Genomic DNA, 17,966 nt, shown 5'->3' with positions numbered 1-17,966 from the left:
TCTTAATGGGTTAAAAATGTACCTAAGGGGGCTTTGGAAAAGCAGCGCTGGCATTACATAATAAGACAAACACACTTGGAATGGGAAATAGTTGGGAAATAATAGTCTTCCTCCCATTCTGTATGGAAGTGGTAGGTTTTCGCGATCTTTGCCACGCATATTTTTATATAACTTTTTAATGCTTCTGACGTCTTGAAAACAAAGCATTGCATTGGGGCCTTTGCCTATACTATAGAACAGAGGTCTTCAACAGGGGGTCCGGGACCCCTAGGGGGTCCTCAGAGTTACTACAGGGGGTCCGCCAAATCTTTGTGTGATATGATTAATTTTTTTTACCTTAACCACTTGAACCCTAGCATCCCTTTTCTGAGGAGAACTTAAGCCAAAAATAGCAGATCTACAAGCTCACAGAGATCTGCTATTTTTGGCAAAGAGATATAGGTGTAGAGGGAAAAAAAGAGCAAGTAAAACCAAGTTAAAAAAAAGGTTAATCTGAAACACAATTTAATACAATATAGAGGTGGGTCCCTGCTTCATCTCTCTCTCAGCTAAGGGGTCCTTGGCCTGAAAAGGTTGAAGACCCCTGCTATAGAAGCCATGAAGGGAGCCGATTGGCCCTTCTTGATGTCAATCAATCAAGTCACCTTAATTCAAGTGGCAGATGCCAGAAAAAAAGGAGTTTTGTGATTTTTGTTTATACATATTTCATTTTTATATTTGAATTAGTATTTTTAGGGGCATGTCATGTGGTCTGCCTGCACCCTTTGAGATCTACTGGTAGATCAGGATCTTCCTTTAGGGCATCCCTGAAATAGACAGATTAAAATATATCTTAATGGATCAAAATGTTATTAACAAGGCAGGGTTTAACCACTTAAACCTCATTATGGTTGAGCGGAGTCTCTCAGGGCTCTATGCTAGTGTATTTTCTGTTTTCTTCTGTTATTGTGGTTAAAAGCTTTCGCTGAATATAGACGATTGACAAGCTTGATTGGTTGATTGATTGATTTAATGGACAGACATGTAAACAGCAGGAGGTACAGTAGGCTTACAGTCAGGCATTTAAGATGAAAGGATAGCACAAAAAAATCTTTGAATATATTTGTGTTCCCTGCAACACAAATATTTTACAAATGTTCAGATATATTCAAAGATGTGCACAAATCTTCACTATTTTTTCCAAAATAGCAGTATGAGCTTGTATATCTGCAATTTTTGAATAGCTAAATAAATCTAAAATGACAGAGATGCGTTCCCGGATTGATAAACCAATGAATGTTTTTTTTTTTTACAAAGGTATTAGAACTATAATTACTGATGATTGGCTTGCCTGCAGTTGCTCTTTGAATCCAGCAGATGGCTCTACTTGCACAGGTAAAGGGAATTTAAAGAGGCACCTTTTCTGCCTTGTCTATGGAGATGGAGTCAACAGTCAACATTTTTGCTCTAGATCAGTGGCTCCCAGACCCTTTTTTAGCTCAAGACCTAAAAGAGAAATTTGACATTGGCCCTGGACCCAAACTAGTGAAAATAGCAGATCTACACGCTCACAACGCGTTGCGAGCTTGTGGATCTGCTATTTTGAATTATGTAATTTCGTTTATGAAATACTTGTTATATAAATAATTGTTTTTAAAGTTGTGACTCTTTTGTTTAAACTTTTTAAAATCTTTTGGAAAAAATGTTTTACTTGTGACCCCAGAAAATTGGTCCACGACCAAAACATGGGCCCCAACCCATGTTTTGGCAAACAGTGTTCTAGACCAACCGATGGGGTTAAAATGTGTGAGGATGTCTTCCCTGTCGATTCACAAGGCATGTATTTAACAGACAGTGTCAACAGACTCTTCCAGAGCACTTACAATAGTGCATGATTGGCATAAAATGCCATGAACATTAATTAGTCAAACTACAACAGGGCCAAGTGATTAGACCACTACAATAGTTCGTTTTTTTTGTATGCTAAGTATAGTGAGTGGTTTTGTTTAAAGCTTTGATTTGGTCTTGATGTTAGAGTAGTGAGAGATGATCCTGTCAGCTTCCCTCCAGCCAGAGAGCAGAGCTCCATGGACGGTGGAGAAGTAACATGGGTGAGTGGCCTCTCCAGCAAACAGCACCTGGAAGGGACGCTGCTACACAACAACACAGAAAACAACAAGTATTTAAAACTATATCGCTTCATGGTACTCATGCTGTGTGTGTGTGTGTGTGTGTGTGTGTGTGTGTGTGTGTGTGTGTGTGTGTGTGTGTGTGTGTGTGTGTGTGTGTGTGTGTGTGTGTGTGTGTGTGTGTGTGTGTGTGTGTGTGTGTGTGTGTGTGTGTGTGTGTGTGTTACAATGTTTGTATGTTTTTTTTTTTACGCATGGTATTTTTAAATGTGTTTTATATTGGAGCCTCCAACATAAAAAACATACAAAGATGCCATGCTACACTGTCCCCCAATTTGGAGGACAGTGTAGAATGGCATTTTTGTATGTTTTTTTTGTTTTTTTCGCATGGCATTTTTAAATGTGTTTTATATTGGAGGACAGTGTAGCATGGCATTTTTTGAATGTTTTTTTTTTTTACATCGGACGACATGTAGCATGGAATATTTTAAATGTTTTTTTACATAGTGTAGCATGGCATTTGTTTTATGATTTTTACATTGGATGAGTGTAGCATGGCTTTTCTTTAATCGTTTTTACATTGGGCGACATAGTGTAGCATGGAATTTTGTGTGTGTGTGTGTGTGTGTGTGTGTGTGTGTGTGTGTGTGTGTGTGTGTGTGTGTGTGTGTGTGTGTGTGTGTGTGTGTGTGTGTGTGTGTGCGTGCGTGCGTGCGTGCGTGCACCTGAGAATCAGCCCCCTTGGTGGGGAGGGGTTCTGCCAGGTTCTGCAGGTCCTGCGCTGAGCAGCCGGTTCCTGGGTAAGTGTAGGAACCACAGGTCCAGGGGTCGTGGAACCATTGTGAGCGCAGGACTCTCCTCGGGGTGAGGATGGGGTTTCCTAAAAACACACAGATTTTATACAAACTGTATCCGTCTTAAATGAACACAGACAGTTAAAAACTCAACACTAATCAGGGGGTTAGATGTTTAGTCGCGTCACCAGACTTTACACCTCGTAGGAATAAAGCCTGGTATTTGTTCCAAACTGACCCGTGTGATCCGGTCTAGACTACGGTGGTTCCGGTCTAGACTACAGTGGTTCCGGTCTAGACTGCGGTGGTTCCGGTCTAGACTACGGTGGTTCCGGTCTAGACTACGGTGGTTCCGGTCTAGACTACGGTGGTTCCGGTTGCTGGTTCAGTTTTTTCGGCACCGCTGTTTTGGTTCCCCTGTTAGTTTCCCCCAAATCCCCATTTAAATGCTGAATGGAGTATATCTACTACTTTAGTCTCACCAGTCGCTACGAGTTGGAATAAAAGATGCATTATACCAAACTAACTATTCCTATAAGCTAAACTACACAGCATCAATGGTTTTATTGGGTAGGCCCTAAAATGATGATGCGCTTGATCGCATGGGAATTATTTTGGGTGACACCGGCACCGTTGGTTCCGGCCGCCTGATGACGCGCCTGATGATGTAAACTTCAGAAATGTTATTTCTGAAGTTATGCCTGATGATGTAAAGTTATTTCCGCTCTCGATCGGATCAGAAACCCAAAAATGGTATTGATCCCAGGCTAGATGTTTAAATGGTATTGATCCCAGGCTAGATGTTTAGGCTGACCTGTGAACCGGCGGACAAGTTGTGTGACGCAGTGAGTGACTTCCTGTTCAGACAGAGTCTCCATGTATTCTGACTCGTGTCCAGCAATCCACCCACACAGGACATGACCGTACCTGATATGAGACAAAACAAAACAAAAAGCAGTAGGGATTACATTGCGTTGTCTATATGCAGTGGTGTAAAGAAACTATGTACATTTACTCAAGTACGGTACTTAAGTACAATTTTGAGATATTACAAGCTCACAATGCGTCGCATCGCGACACATTGTGAGCTTGTAGATCGGCTATTTTCAAACATTTTAGTACTATACTTTTGGTACTTCAAGCACATTTTTATACCAATACTTTTTTTACTTTTACTCACGTAATGTTTGAATTCTGGAATTTTTCTTGTAGCGGAGAACTTCTACATTGCAGTATTGATACTTTTACTTAAGTAAAACATTTGAGTACTTTTTCCACCACTCTCTATATGTTAATTTTCAAAAAGAAAATGATGCAATGTTGTTACCTTTCAGTGGGCTTGAGCACCGTGAAACCAAACAGCTTCTTTATCCAAGACCTTTGTAGATCTGACACCTGATCCACCATATCCACCTGATCCACCATATCCACCTGATCCACCTGATCCACCATATCCACCTGGAAGCAGTTGAAACGTGAGTGTGCATGAACATGCATGTGTTTTTTTTATTTTAGAAATTCATGTTTAAGGTCGAAATGTAACATAAACACCAGAAAAGAGCAAAACGTGGTAAGTCTGAACACAGCTTTTCTGGACTGATTCAGAAACTGATTCAGAAACCATATAATGGTTTCTTTCCATGTTAGGGATTAGTGTTGGATCTACAGATATGATTTATTGATCAGAATCGAATTGCATGATCTATGCCAGGCTTAAGGTCCAGCAGATATTGTAGAATGTAAGGTTAGCATTTCAGTTGCATAACAACACAAGAACACCATCTCTGTGTCTCATCGTCCCACACCTCATCCTCCCACAAGAGGTAGATGACCTCACAGTCCTCATCCCACCATGGAGAATCAAACTCCACATAGATTTTGTTGTTCGTTCCAAACCCCATCCTCTGGACAGAGTGCAGTTTGTGTAAAGGCAGAGCAGGACTGAACAGAGTGGAGTGGTGTTTCTTTAGGTATCCTGATAGAATACAATAGAAACAGTTAAAGCTGCAACCTAGACTACAATTTCACTTTAACCAATCTGTATGGTAGAGTATCTTAATACAACAATATAACTAACATATGTTTGGTTTCCCACGCAGGAGACCCTAGTTCAAATCCTGGCTGTTATTGCAATTACCCTCTCTCTATTGGGAGATGACATACAGTAATTGGGGATTGTGGTTTTAAATTCAGGTTAACATGGCATGGGCGCTGAATTAATGTTGTCCAAAAAATAGCTATTGCCCAGCAACTGAATTCTGAAATGTCATATACTGTATAGATGCCTGAATATTTAAAAAATCACACCCAGTGTGAAGTGAGCGGTGCTATTTATGAGTTATTAATTTCATCATGCGTCTCGCTAGCCAATCACAGTACGTCCTGCGAAGCCATAAGTATTCAGACCCTTTTTTCAGTATTGAGTAGAAGCACCTTTTTGAGCTAATACAAGTATTCATTTGCTCAAAAGTATTCAGACCCTTTGCTCAGTATTGAGTAGAAGCTAGCCAGACGCATGATCAAAAACAATTGTGGTCATCACAGTGATGGAAGCTCACTTAAAAAAAAAAAGTTTTTTTTTTTTAAGTGAGTGGTGATATTTATGAGTTATTAATTTCATCATGCGTCTCGCTAGCTAATCACAGTACGCAGAAAGACACATTTTCAATCACAGCCAATCACAGTACGCAGAAAGACAAATTTTCAATCACAGCCAATCACAGTACGCAGAAAGACACATTTTCAATCACAGCCAATCACAGTACGCAGAAAGACAAATTTTCACGACGGAGAGAAAAAAGAAAGACCACGGATGGGTCCCAAACCCACTTATAGGAGCGGCTACACCGCTCAAAAATGTTTAAAAATTGACACTGAACCTTTTAACACAAATCCCAGGTCCCTCGTACTGCAATGGGAAACCAACTGTGTTGCCTAAATTTCAAATGTAAACACCCTGCCATAGACCAGTGGTTCTCAACCTGTGGGTTTTGGGGGGTGGGGGTCCCAGGTGACAATTCAAGGACTTTTAAGACCTTTTTATTACCTAAAAAAAACAAAGAAAATAAAAAATACCATTACTGCATCAAAAGTAATCAATAAATTGTCAAATAATGAGGCAAAAACTAACTGTGAAAATAGCAGATCTACAAGCTCACAGCGCCTCGCAATGCGAGGCGCTGTGAGCTTGTAGATCTGCTATTTTCACAATATTTATCTGTGGAACTGCTTGTCAGGATGGGGGGGGGGGGTCCCCCATACAGTTAAAGAATGATTATTTTGGGGGGTCACTGGCCGAAAAGGTTGAGAACCACTGCCATAGACAACAGCCTGCCTACTTTACATTTATTATGTGTTCAATTCATATTTTGGTCCACTTTTCACTCTGGTGAAAAATGGAACATCAATGTCACAAAAAATCATATTAAATCAAGGTGCATAAGTTTACCCAGAGGCACGGTAACGATCACATGGTCAGCAGTGATCCTCTCTCCATCGTCACACTGAACGCTCACAGGCCGTTCTCCTTCCTCTGTGCTGTTCCAGTGAACACAGCGCACAGGTCTGCTGTAAGACGCCATCCCTCTGGGGAGCTCTGACATCAAGCTCTTCACTACACCTTCATAGCCTCTGTGAGAGAAATAAAGCTCTTCACTACACCTTCATAGCCTCTGTGAGAGAAATAAAGCTCTTCACTACACCTTCATAGCCTCTGTGAGAGAAATAAAGCTCTTCACTACACCTTCATAGCCTCTGTGAGAGAAATAAAGCTCTTCACTACACCTTCATAGCCTCTGTGAGAGAAATGCAGTGTCAATACTGCTTACTGCAATATAGAAATACTCTGTTCGGAATTCAAAATGTACTTGAGTAAAAGTACAAAAGTATTGGCATCAAAATGTATTAAAGTACCAAAAGTAAAAGTAGTCATTGTGCAGAATGTCCCATTTCAAGTTTTCAAATGTATGAAAATATTTTTGAAAATAGCCGATCTACAAGCTCACAATGCGACGCATCAAATGGCTGAAATGTATATAGGGCTGAGGTGGTTAGTATTCTCAAGATACTCAAGCAAAGTACAAATACCTAAAAAATGTACTTAAGTACAGTAGGCTACTTAAGTAAATGTGCTTAGTTACTTTCCACCACCATAGCCGTGGGAAGTGGGGGTGCTGATGAGGGGGCTGCAGCACCCCCTGAAAATAAAGTATGAAAAATGATATTTAAAAAAAATAAAGAAAAAAATTCAAAACATTTTTGCATAATGTGCCTGTTGTTGTCGGTCGTTATTTGGGGGGGATTTAGTGCAATAAGTGTTCTGGAACCGAATTAACCAAATTAAATTAACAAAATAACCCCAGAAACCGCAAATTTTCGCACGTGCATGCATGCGCATACAGCACCCGTAACATATAACGTCTTCCCACGGCCCTGCCCAGCACATACAGCTCAAGTGGAGTTAGGAGGTTTTTTAACCATTAATGTGGAGATATTTTTGTCTCCGCCAGGCCGAAGGTATGGCGAGAGAGTACGTTTTACCCTCCGTCCGTCCGTGTGTGTGTCCGTCCGTCCTGTCCGTGTGTTACCACCAAATCTCCAGCACCGTTGGCCCGGTCGCTGCGAAACTGTGCACACACACTCCCTGGATGCCAATTCAGAACCTCTGCCTCAAATTTTTCACATGGGCCTGTTATAGCGCCACCAGGAGGCCGATTTGTGCAAACCCCATTTTTAGCGGCGCTAGCCGCTCTATACCTAAAGGATCCTGCTCTATACCTGACTTTGTCCGTGTTCACCGTCAACGTTCTGATTGGTCAGACACGTCAACAAAGTGATTGGTCAAGCTTCACGTGACATGTGGCTATAAACACATTATAAACACATATCGATGACAAAATGTATCAAAGGCGCCGCTACCTTCACACAGGGTGTGATTTTTTCACATTACTCCTACAGTTTTTAACCAAACGTCATGCAAATCGGTACACAGTATCTCTATAGTCATGTGATCCAATTTCCCATATTCCATCCTCATTGGTTAAGGTTGCCATCCAAAGTTTGCAGGATTGGTCGGTTTTGAACAAACTGCCTCAAACCATGAACGCAGCGTGCGATTTCCGTGAAATTTCACATGCACATTCCCACTAGGCCGAGGAAGAAATGCCACCCTTTTCACATTGGCCTGTTATAGCGCCACCAGCAGGTCTAATTTAGCAAAACACATTTTTGGAACAAAATGCCTCAAATCATGAATGCAGTGTCTGATTGTCGTGAACGACCTAAGAATAAATGGCACCCTTTTCACATTGGCCTATTATAGTGCCACCAGAAGGCCACAATAACGTACCTGACCTGGCGGAGACCTGTGCTCCGAGGAGCACTTTTTCTAGTTTTTGTCATTTTTTCGTGACAAATTGTTTTTAAAAACATAAACAATGTCTGGTTTATTTTTCTGAATTCTCACATGGAATTTGGATGAGGCTGGAGCCTTGCCTTTTTTCCTTTTATATTTGATATATTTAACTTCAATGTTATAATGGAAGTCAATGGCAGTCAGATAATTCCTTTTTTCCTTTTAACAGGTTGTTCATGAAAGTCCTTGCGGTCTTGTTTCCAATGAGAACCTGTGAGCAATTAGGGGTTAAGAGTCTTGCTCAGGGACAAATTTCATTTCATCGACACATATGTTGACCTGGCCTGGAATCGAACCTGGGGCAACCAGGGCCTCTGGCTCCCTAGGCGGGCTCACTAACCATTCAGCTATGGCCGCCCCTAGATCAGGCTGAAACCTTGCCCAAATATGGAGTCATTATGTCATAGTTGACTGACGTCACAGATTGGTCACATGAAGTGTGACATCCACATGAGGCCACGCCCCTTATTGGACCCCGTCTTATTATATTATGTATGTGTTGCTGTTGTTAGTCATGGCTTCCAGTTCCCACCTGATGTTGTGTGGGAGTTCTGATTGGTCCAGATCGTACTGAATAACTGCTAGCTTGCATACTGTCTTCAGACTAGGACTTAAGTCTAACATGTACAGGGCAGCAGGTCCGCTTTTTCCTCCAAAGAGGATGATACGATCTCCCACAATGCAACAGCACATCCCATACATCCCACACGGTCTCTTCCCTTTGGGCTCAACCTTCTTCCAGGAGAAGGTCTTTGGACTGAACTTCCACAGATCATTGAGGTTGGTATAATTACTATTTCTTCCACCAAATATGTACAGCTCTCCATTGTAGGTAAAGGCTGAATGACCAAAGCGTCCTTCTGAAAGAAGCTGTGCAGAAGGTGTGTTCAGCCAACAGTTGGTCCCTGTGTCAAACACTCTGATGGTGTTCTGGTTAAAGGAGGTTCCGCCAAATACAAACATCTTTGTCCCGATGATGGTGGCAGAATGATGTCTTGAAAGAGATTCTAGAGTGTCTCTGGTCTTAATTAAAGACCAGACCATTGTGGTGGTGTCCAACGTGTACGTGTCATTACGGCATCCAGTCCTATTGTATCCTCCATGGATATACATGACCTTCCCAAAGACACAGGCTGAGTGTTGGTTCCTCTCCTCTGGAACAGTTCCAGAAACCTTGGGCTTGAACCATCTGTGGGCGTCGACATCAAATGCATACAGCATGCTGCAGTATTGCCTTGTGTCATAATCATAACCCCCCCAGATGTAGATCATATCTTCTATCAGCACAGCTGTGTGGCCGCTGCGATTGGATGGAACCTCAATGTGAAATTCTCCTCTTCCAGTTGTCACTGAGGTCAACTTCCTCCAGCATAAAGCCACTGTGTTGAAGATGTGAACATCAATCTGATCCTTGTTGATGTTACAGTACCCTCCAAATGAGTAGACTTCGTCTCCCACGGCAACAGCAGCAGCTTGACCGCCTAACACTGGTCCTCTGTTCAGATTCAGCATCCAGTAGAACATCTCTCACAACAGCTCGTCCAGGGATCAAATTAGATTCTTCAAGTCTCGTTGTGTAACAGAATGGAGTCCTAATGTGTGCTCTACCACTTATATTGGTTCATTGGCACAAGTGTCATGCAAAGTTTGACCAATCCGCTGATGGGTCGGGCTGGCCAATCAAGGAAGTCGATGCCTGTTGATGTCCCTAATATGGTAAATTGATCATCATAGCAACCCCAGCCAGACAGGCTCTACACAGCAGACAGACAAACAGGGGGTCCTCAGAGTTACTACAGGGGGTCCGCCAAATCTTTGTGTGATATGATTTTGTTTGTTTTTTTACATTAACCACTTGAACCCTAGCATCCCTTTTCTGAGGAGAACTTTAGCCAAAAATAGCAGATCTACAAGCTCACAACGCCTCGCAGCGCGAGAGATCGGCTTGTAGATCGGCTATTTTTGGCAAAGAGTTATAGGTGTAGTGGGAAAAAAAGAGCAGCAAAAGTTTATCTGAAACACAATTTTATACAATATAGAGGTGGCCCCTGCTTCATCTCTCTCTCAGCTATGGGGTCCTTGGCCTTCATCGCAATGCGACGCGTTGTGAGCTTGTAGCTTTAAAAAAAATTAAAAAAAAGCCTATATTGACATGGCCAAAATAGGGCCATGTTCATCACCAGAGACATTTGTTTTATCTGCTCCTTCGAAATGCAGGTTCCAGACTCATATCTACACAGTGATATTAGTCTGGCCATGCCAGGCTAGTGACTTAATACATCGTCAGATACTTGAATGTGTCCTTATATTATCATCACTTTACCCACATACATAGCCGTGGGAAGTGGGGGTGCTGAGGGGGATGCAGCACCCCCTGAAAATAAAGTATGAAAAATTAAAAAATTATATTAAAAAAATGTATATATAAAAAAAAAAATCAAAACATTGTTGCATAATGTGCCTGTTGTTGTTGGTCGTTATTCGGGGGGGATTTAGTGCAATAAGTGTTCTGGAACCGAATTAACCAAATGAAATTAACAAAATAACCCTAGAAACCGCAAATTTTCGCACGTGCATGCATGCGCATACAGCACCCGTAACCTATAACGTCTTCCCACGGCCCTGTCCACCACTGGTGTTGATGAAGTCAGTGTGTGTGTCTCTTGCTAATTATAAATGTACAGTACTAGAGGTGCGGGTCGCTACGCGACCCTTCCGTCTAGTCGCTGGCGCGAGGCTCTCGTGTAGTAGGCTGTAGACGTTTTCGACACGCAAACCAAAAGCGAGAGCAACAGCAGTGTTTGTTTCGAGACGCAGTCCGCTCAGCCCAGCGAGACGGCGTTCGCTGCGTTCAACCCTCCCAAAGAGTCAGACAGACAGTATTTGGATGGGGGGCGGGGTAGCCGGGGTTGGCATGTCCAGGAGTTGTAAGCGTGAAGTGGCGTGTAATTGGTTAGGGAGACTGCGTCCAAGCTGGTTGCTTGTTGCTCGCGCGCAATCTGGCAACGCTGATGCAACTTACGCACCTACAAACATTCTCGCGCATGACTGTAGATTCCTATTGTAAGGTAGATGAATTACAGGCATAAGAGATTGCATTGTGTGTGTGTGTGTGTGTGTGTGTGTGTGTGTGTGTGTGTGTGTGTGTGTGTGTGTGTGTGTGTGTGTGTGTGTGTGTGTGTGTGTGTGTGTGTGTGTGTGTGTGTGTGTGTGTGTGTGTGTGTGTGTGTGTGTGTGTGTGCGTGCGTGCGTGCGTGCGTGCGTGCGTGCGCGCGCGCGCGCGCGCGTGTGTGTGTGTGTGTGTGTGTGTGTGCGCTGCACGGTGCACTAACTTTGGTAATGTGCAGTCAAATCCAGGCAGATGCTTGTACTCTCCATAGGCCTCCAGCCCCACCTCATCCATGGATGGAGCTCCTTTGTCACAGCACTCCTCCTTCAGCAGGCTGCTGATCACACGCCGTCTCAGGGTTCTAACAGAGACGTCTTCATATGGCCACCGCTCTGCTGCTCGCTGTGACGCCTACATGTTAAAGGTAAAGTATTAACCCACTGAGTTTTGAAAAAAACGTTTGAGGGACATAAACAATATGATATTAAATATGATTTTTTTTTACATAGATTGATGAAGCAATAGGAAGCGGCGCTGGTACCGAGCACAAGGCTTTGGATCCGCCCTTCAAGACCTTCGATAGGGTGGCTCCTACAGTCTATTATGCAACTGAAATGCTAACCTTAAAGGGATAGTTCACCCCCAAAAAAAAAATTCTATGGATCAGTCACCCCATGGAGACTTGAATTCAAGGATATTCTTTAGTTTTGTCTCATTCCTAAGCCAATAATGTGATGACCAGCGGAGCGGTAGTCAGCGGTTCCGGTAGGAGACTGTTTGTGTCTCCTACCGGAACCGCTGCCGGTCATCAAATTATTGGCTTAGGAACGAGACAAAAACTAAAGAATATCCATGAACTCAAGTCTCCTAATCCATTGGTTCTCAAAGTGGGGTCCGGGGACCCCCAGGGTTACTTGAGGGGGTTCCAGGGGGTCCCCAGCTAAATGATGGATAGGAACCAAATGGACCCTTATGGGCCTGTAACTCTGAGAGTGTACAAATGGAACCAAATGGACCCGTTAGGGTCCATTTGGTTCCATTTGTACACTCTCAGAGTTAAGTTAACATTGATTTTACAACATGAATTGGGGTCCCAGAGATAGAAATGGCATTAAATGGGGGTCCGTAGCCCTAATGCATGTCAAACTGGGGGTCCTTAAAATGTATCTTTTCAAATGGGGGTCCGCGGGCTAATAAGTGTCCATTTGGGGGTCCTTGACATGAAAAAGTTTGAGAACCACTGTCCTAATCGATAGGAAAAAAAGTCATTTTGGGGTGAACAATCCCTTATTGGCTTATTGTCAAAAGGTATAGCGATTGAGATCACTCTGCGCCTGGGGGGGCTTGCATCTCTAATATCACTGACAACATGCAGCCAGATGTACCTGTGAGCGTATGAAATGTCCCACACTGGGCCACGGTTCTCCTTTATCATGGACCAGTTCATCCAGCAGGTCCTTAAACATTCCCACTGCAGGATCTGTGTCTTCATTCTTGAGCTTCTTACCTGCATATGTAACACATTTAACACAAAGGAACGATCAAGTGGGTCTCCCTAAGCATGGCCTTAAAGAGGCACCTTGAAGTTTTTCCAGCCCTAGAGCAGTGGTTTTCAAACTTTTTTATGTCAAGGACCCCCAAATTGGCACTTATTAGCCCGCGGACCCCCATTTGAAAAGATAAGCCAGGGACCCCCATAAGAGAAGATTTTTACGGCTCTCTAGCAGTGATTCTCAACCATTCTAACTTCAAAGGACCCCCACTTTGACAGCCATTAGGCTACGGACCCCCATTTAATGGCATTTCTATCTCTGGGACCCCAATTCATATTGTAAAATCAATGTTAATTTAACTCAGAGTGTCCAAATGGAACCAAATGGACCCGTTAGGGTACATTTGGTTCCATTTGGACACTCTCAGAGTTACAGACCCATAAGGGTCCATTTGGTTCCTAGTATCCATCATTTAGCTGGGTACCCCCTGGAACCCCCTCAAGTACCCCTGGGGGTCCCCGGACCCCACTTTGAGAACCAATGCCCTAGAGGTCTCTATAGGGCATAGCAGTGGCGGCCATTTTCTGGTTCCACTCCGAAATAGTCAATGCATTTTTCCCATTGACATTTCCAAAAATATTTATATCAATTAATTTAATCCTAGAATCAAGCCATCCAGGGTCCTGGTGAATCATGACCATAAAACATTTATTTCTGTGATTTTTTTCATTTTTCATTTTTAATTATATGATATACTATATCTAATAAATACCCTTTGTTTTGCCGTTTTCAAAAAGTGTTTTCACAGAATCAAATGCATTGACTACTTTGGAGTGGAACCAGAAAATGTCCGCCACTGCTATGCCCTATTCAATCAGTTGCGGTGAAGGTCAGGTTTTCCTTTGTCCTGCTTTGGTGAACTGACTTTTGAGCAGAAAAAAACAAATCCTGTTGTTGCAGTACTAGGAGGAGACTTAGCCCTAGAATGTCTTTGATCTTACATACATTTCATGTAATCCAAAAACACAGCCATAGATCGGTCCTATCCCCGCCCGGTTAGCAGACTGATCCCCACAGCATAAATCTTCTCAGCGTTGCGTGTGAACTCACACAATAATTAATTCCTAATACTTGGAGTCTGATATTGTTCATCTAGTTTCATATCCATTTGAAAGTTCTGGCAGAAAACGTGTGTTTAGTACATTAGATTACATTACATTACAGTCATTTAGCAGACGCTTTTATCCGAAGCGACTTACAATAAGTGCATTCAACATAGGTAGGGAACGAAACTACTAATCACCAGAAGTGCATTTTCTGCAAAAACAAGCAACCAAGAGTATACCTAGCGCTAAGGTAAAAGTGCAATATATCAGCTACCTACTTTATTAAACAGATGAGACAAAATAGCAAAATCAAATGAGCACGAGCTAAAACAAATAAGTGTATCGACTAAAGAAGATACAATAAATACAATACATTAATAAAACAAGCGTTCGTACAACTAGTTAACAACAAGTAGGCCAGGCAAAGAGGAAGGGTCAGGGTAGTGTTTCCTGAAGAGGTGGGTTTTCAGTCTGCGGTGAAAGATGGACAGTGACTCTGCTGTCCTGACATCAGTGGGGAGTTCATTCCACCACTGTGGGGCCAGAACAGAAAAAAGTTGTGACCGTGTGGATCGGCCAGAAGGACCCTTAGTAAAATATCTCCACTTTTATGCCGCGGAGATAGGACCGATCTATGGCTGTGTATTTGGAATACATGAAATGTATGTAAGGGCTGCAGGAGGCCGTGCGTGAGGAGCAGGTCGGTACAGGTGCAACGCTGGAGTTTTAAAGGCTTTCGTAAAGTGGAATTGGAACAGCAGTTTTTAAACATTTGACCCGATTAACTCGGTGAGTGTTTGCCATTCCTCCCGGGGTTTCCCTGAGGTTATTATTAGCATCGTGAGTAGACAGTCAGTCTATTTAGTTTGAAGAAGATTGCTGTAGTATAATAGCTTTGTAAACATTGGCTCGTTGTGCTGATTATGTTCAAATATGGACGGTATTATGTAGCCTTCCACTGACTCAAATCATAGCGGATAACTACAAAGTTGGAATTGCTACTTCACTACAATTTGTATGTTTATAATTGTTCTTTATAATGTATAATTGAATAAAATAGAATAGAACACCACTTTATGATTTAGAATAGAACTTTATTAATTTGAATACATTTTTTTAAATAAATATAACTACTATATATATAATAGAGAACTACAATAGAATAGAGAATTAGAATAAATTAGAATACTACTTGTGCCCGAGTGACTGTTTGACAGCTGTCATTTTGTTAGATTTTTCTGCCATCTGGCCAGAGATTGGAACCGGCAACCTTTAGGCTATCTGCTTCTCTAACCTTTGGTATACCTACTGCTCAAGTTGCCCACCCATTATTTCTCCCAGCCCACCCACATGGCGTAGGCTAGAACCAGCCCTGCAAATAACACAGATTAGATTATGACATCCGAGGAATCAGCAGACTAGTGGCAACATTTTGACCAGTGATAATACTGTATGTGTCAGTAGAGTAATGACAATTTTAGATAAAGGGGTGGAAGTCTTCAAGTGAGCTTTCTTCCCACTCTAAGTAAGTGTTGCCATTTCCACAGACCCAATGGAATATGTTATTATGCACTAATCTAAATTGATATCAATTAAACTATAAAACATATTGCTTTTAGAGAAACACAAGCACATGATTCCCGATGAAACTGATCCATTTGTCATATTACACATGCATGTGCAGTGAAAATTGTGGGAGAAGTTTCGGGGCAAACCTTTGCAGATGAAAAATTCATGTGAAATTCAGAGGCAGGATGTTGACATGTTAATACAAAATGTGACCTGAACTGCTGAACCAGTTGGAGACCCAGGGAGGATGTCCTTTGACGTGTAACGCCTGGTTCTCTGGGGTCAGAGCTTCTGGTTCCAGGAGATCATACTGACGGGCCAGACGGAACACTGGGTTGTCCTCACTTGGTCCATGGATCCAGTTAGCACCGATCTCAATGATACTGTTACCTAGAGAAACATACACAACAGGGAACCAGATGGTAGTAAGCACAAACTAACCCAAACCAACACAGTGTTAGATATACCATATTATTATAGTGTTTTTTTTATCATAATGTATTAGCTCTATAATATTTTGTCCATTAAGCCTCATACTTGGTAATGACGTTATTCTGATTGTAGTCTGGGAGGGTTAGCGTCGGAGCTTGGACAGCAGGGGCGCGGCCACTGCGTTGTGATTCAAATCAACAGCCAATGAAGAAAAGGGGGCGGGATCCACATGCAGTGGGTGATGCATCTAAATAGGATCGACGGGAAGCAATTTCCCCTTGAGAAATTTCGGCCGCCATTGTTGTGTACTGCTGTTTGCCTCTCGTCGGACTTTTTAGACGAGTTGCACAGCTCTCAGACCGGTAAGAGGCGTGTCCGCTCAGATTCAGAGCGTGACGTACATCCCGCCCACAAATACCAGGGCAGAAGTTCCTCGCCAGAGCTGGCGAAAACTTCTGGGAACTCAGATTATTCTGATTGTAATGATAATACATTTCATTTCATTTAGCAGATCATGACCAGAGCGACTTTGCAAGATCGGATCAACCCATTAAGACCTGAGGCCGATTCTAAAGATGTTTTCTAAATCCTATAGTTTTTTGAAAAGAAATATAAAAAATAATTTTCCACGATTTTTCAAAAATAGCAGATCTACAAGCTCGTAGCGCGGCACTCGGTGCCACGCTATGAGCTTGTAGATCTGCTATTTTTGAATAGTCAAAGAAATCTAAAAATGACACAGATGCGTTCCCGGTCTTAATGGGATTAAATGGCATGAACCATATAGTCAACAAACGACAGGGTTAATGTTCAAAGGCTCTGATTTAGGGGCCCCCTTGAGCTGGGCCCCGCAGGCCCATTCGGTAATCCACCCCTGATTTTTCCTTGTTTCTGGACGATGTACATAATACTACTATCTACACAGCAACACCTATTACCTTATTTAACATGGCCTACAGAGAGTGCATGATGCAGCTCTAGATATGAAACTATTTATCTGAATGGTTTTCTCTTCAGGGGAATGATGATATTCTGTACCGGTGTCCTGGTGTTGGATGGTCACTCACCCATTTGTCCTGTTTTGACTCTTCCTCCACTCCTCTCCGTTGCTTCAAGGATCCGGACGTTCCGAAATCCATGTTTAACAAGTTTACACGCCGCTCCGATCCCTGATATACCACACCCGATTATTATTATACGAGAGTCCAAACCCTGTTGCAATCCCATGGCTCTTGATGTGGGGGGGGGGGAGATGTAGCGGAGTGGGTAGAGAGGCCACCTGGAGGTCAGAAGATCATCGGTTTGCCCCCCTGCATGGTCCACCCAGTCGATGTGTTGAAGGGTCCCTGAGCAAAGACACTTTAACCCCTAACTGTTCCCCCCAGTGCGCTCAACCAACGTGACCATCTGAGCAGCCATCGGCTGGGTGAAGCTGAAACAGAATTTTCCCTGACGGGGATCAATATCCTATACGTACCTCTACCTTGACGGGGATCGATATCCTACGTACCTCTACCTTGGTCACAGATACGAAATGTTTTAGTCTGAAATTATTCCATGACGTACCTCGATGAATGCACTTCTAGTTGACTGGAAATGATCGTTTCTACAGTAGTTCCACTCCGACAGAGGTGTATCATCATCATCGTTACAGTTTGCTGTTGGGGTTAACACAGGGTTCGGGCCCGGATTGGACGGTCTGGCACTTCTGGCAGATGCCAGAAGGGCTGGGCAGTCTGGGGCCGCGGCCAAGCCAAGCATTTGTGCCAGTCTGTGCCTGACAAGTGTTGTGTAAAGATTGTAAAAGAATGAGTATTCTCTCCTGCAGAAGCTGCCCTTTTTGGCTACCTTCTCATTATCATATACATATAGACAGTAACCGACACACCTAACGAAATGGGTGTGTTGTTTGCAGTGGTGGAAAGTAACTAAGTACATTTAC

At 42.8% G+C, this 17,966-nt stretch overlaps 1 protein-coding gene across 1 annotated transcript; it reads right to left on the bottom strand.

The window, feature by feature from the left end:
* Window positions 1–1,873: 1,873 nt before the first annotated feature.
* Window positions 1,874–17,251, bottom strand: LOC311058714 (peroxisomal N(1)-acetyl-spermine/spermidine oxidase-like; the record flags this gene model as incomplete). Its single annotated transcript, XM_084076178.1, has 10 exons — window positions 1,874–2,132; window positions 2,834–2,988; window positions 3,717–3,829; window positions 4,230–4,315; window positions 4,708–4,877; window positions 6,351–6,532; window positions 11,648–11,835; window positions 12,810–12,931; window positions 15,806–15,982; window positions 17,092–17,251. 10 exons carry the CDS (start codon window positions 17,249–17,251, stop codon window positions 1,986–1,988), a joined length of 1,500 nt encoding a protein of 499 aa, XP_083932304.1. The 3' UTR covers window positions 1,874–1,985.
* Between the last annotated feature and the right edge of the window lie 715 nt (window positions 17,252–17,966).

This window comes from Gymnoscopelus microlampas, assembly GCF_963454915.1.
Source record: "Gymnoscopelus microlampas genome assembly, chromosome: 13".
NCBI lineage: Eukaryota > Metazoa > Chordata > Actinopteri > Myctophiformes > Myctophidae > Gymnoscopelus > Gymnoscopelus microlampas.
The sequence above is the reverse complement of the archived record's forward strand: the minus strand, read 5'-3'. Positions and strand labels throughout refer to the sequence as shown.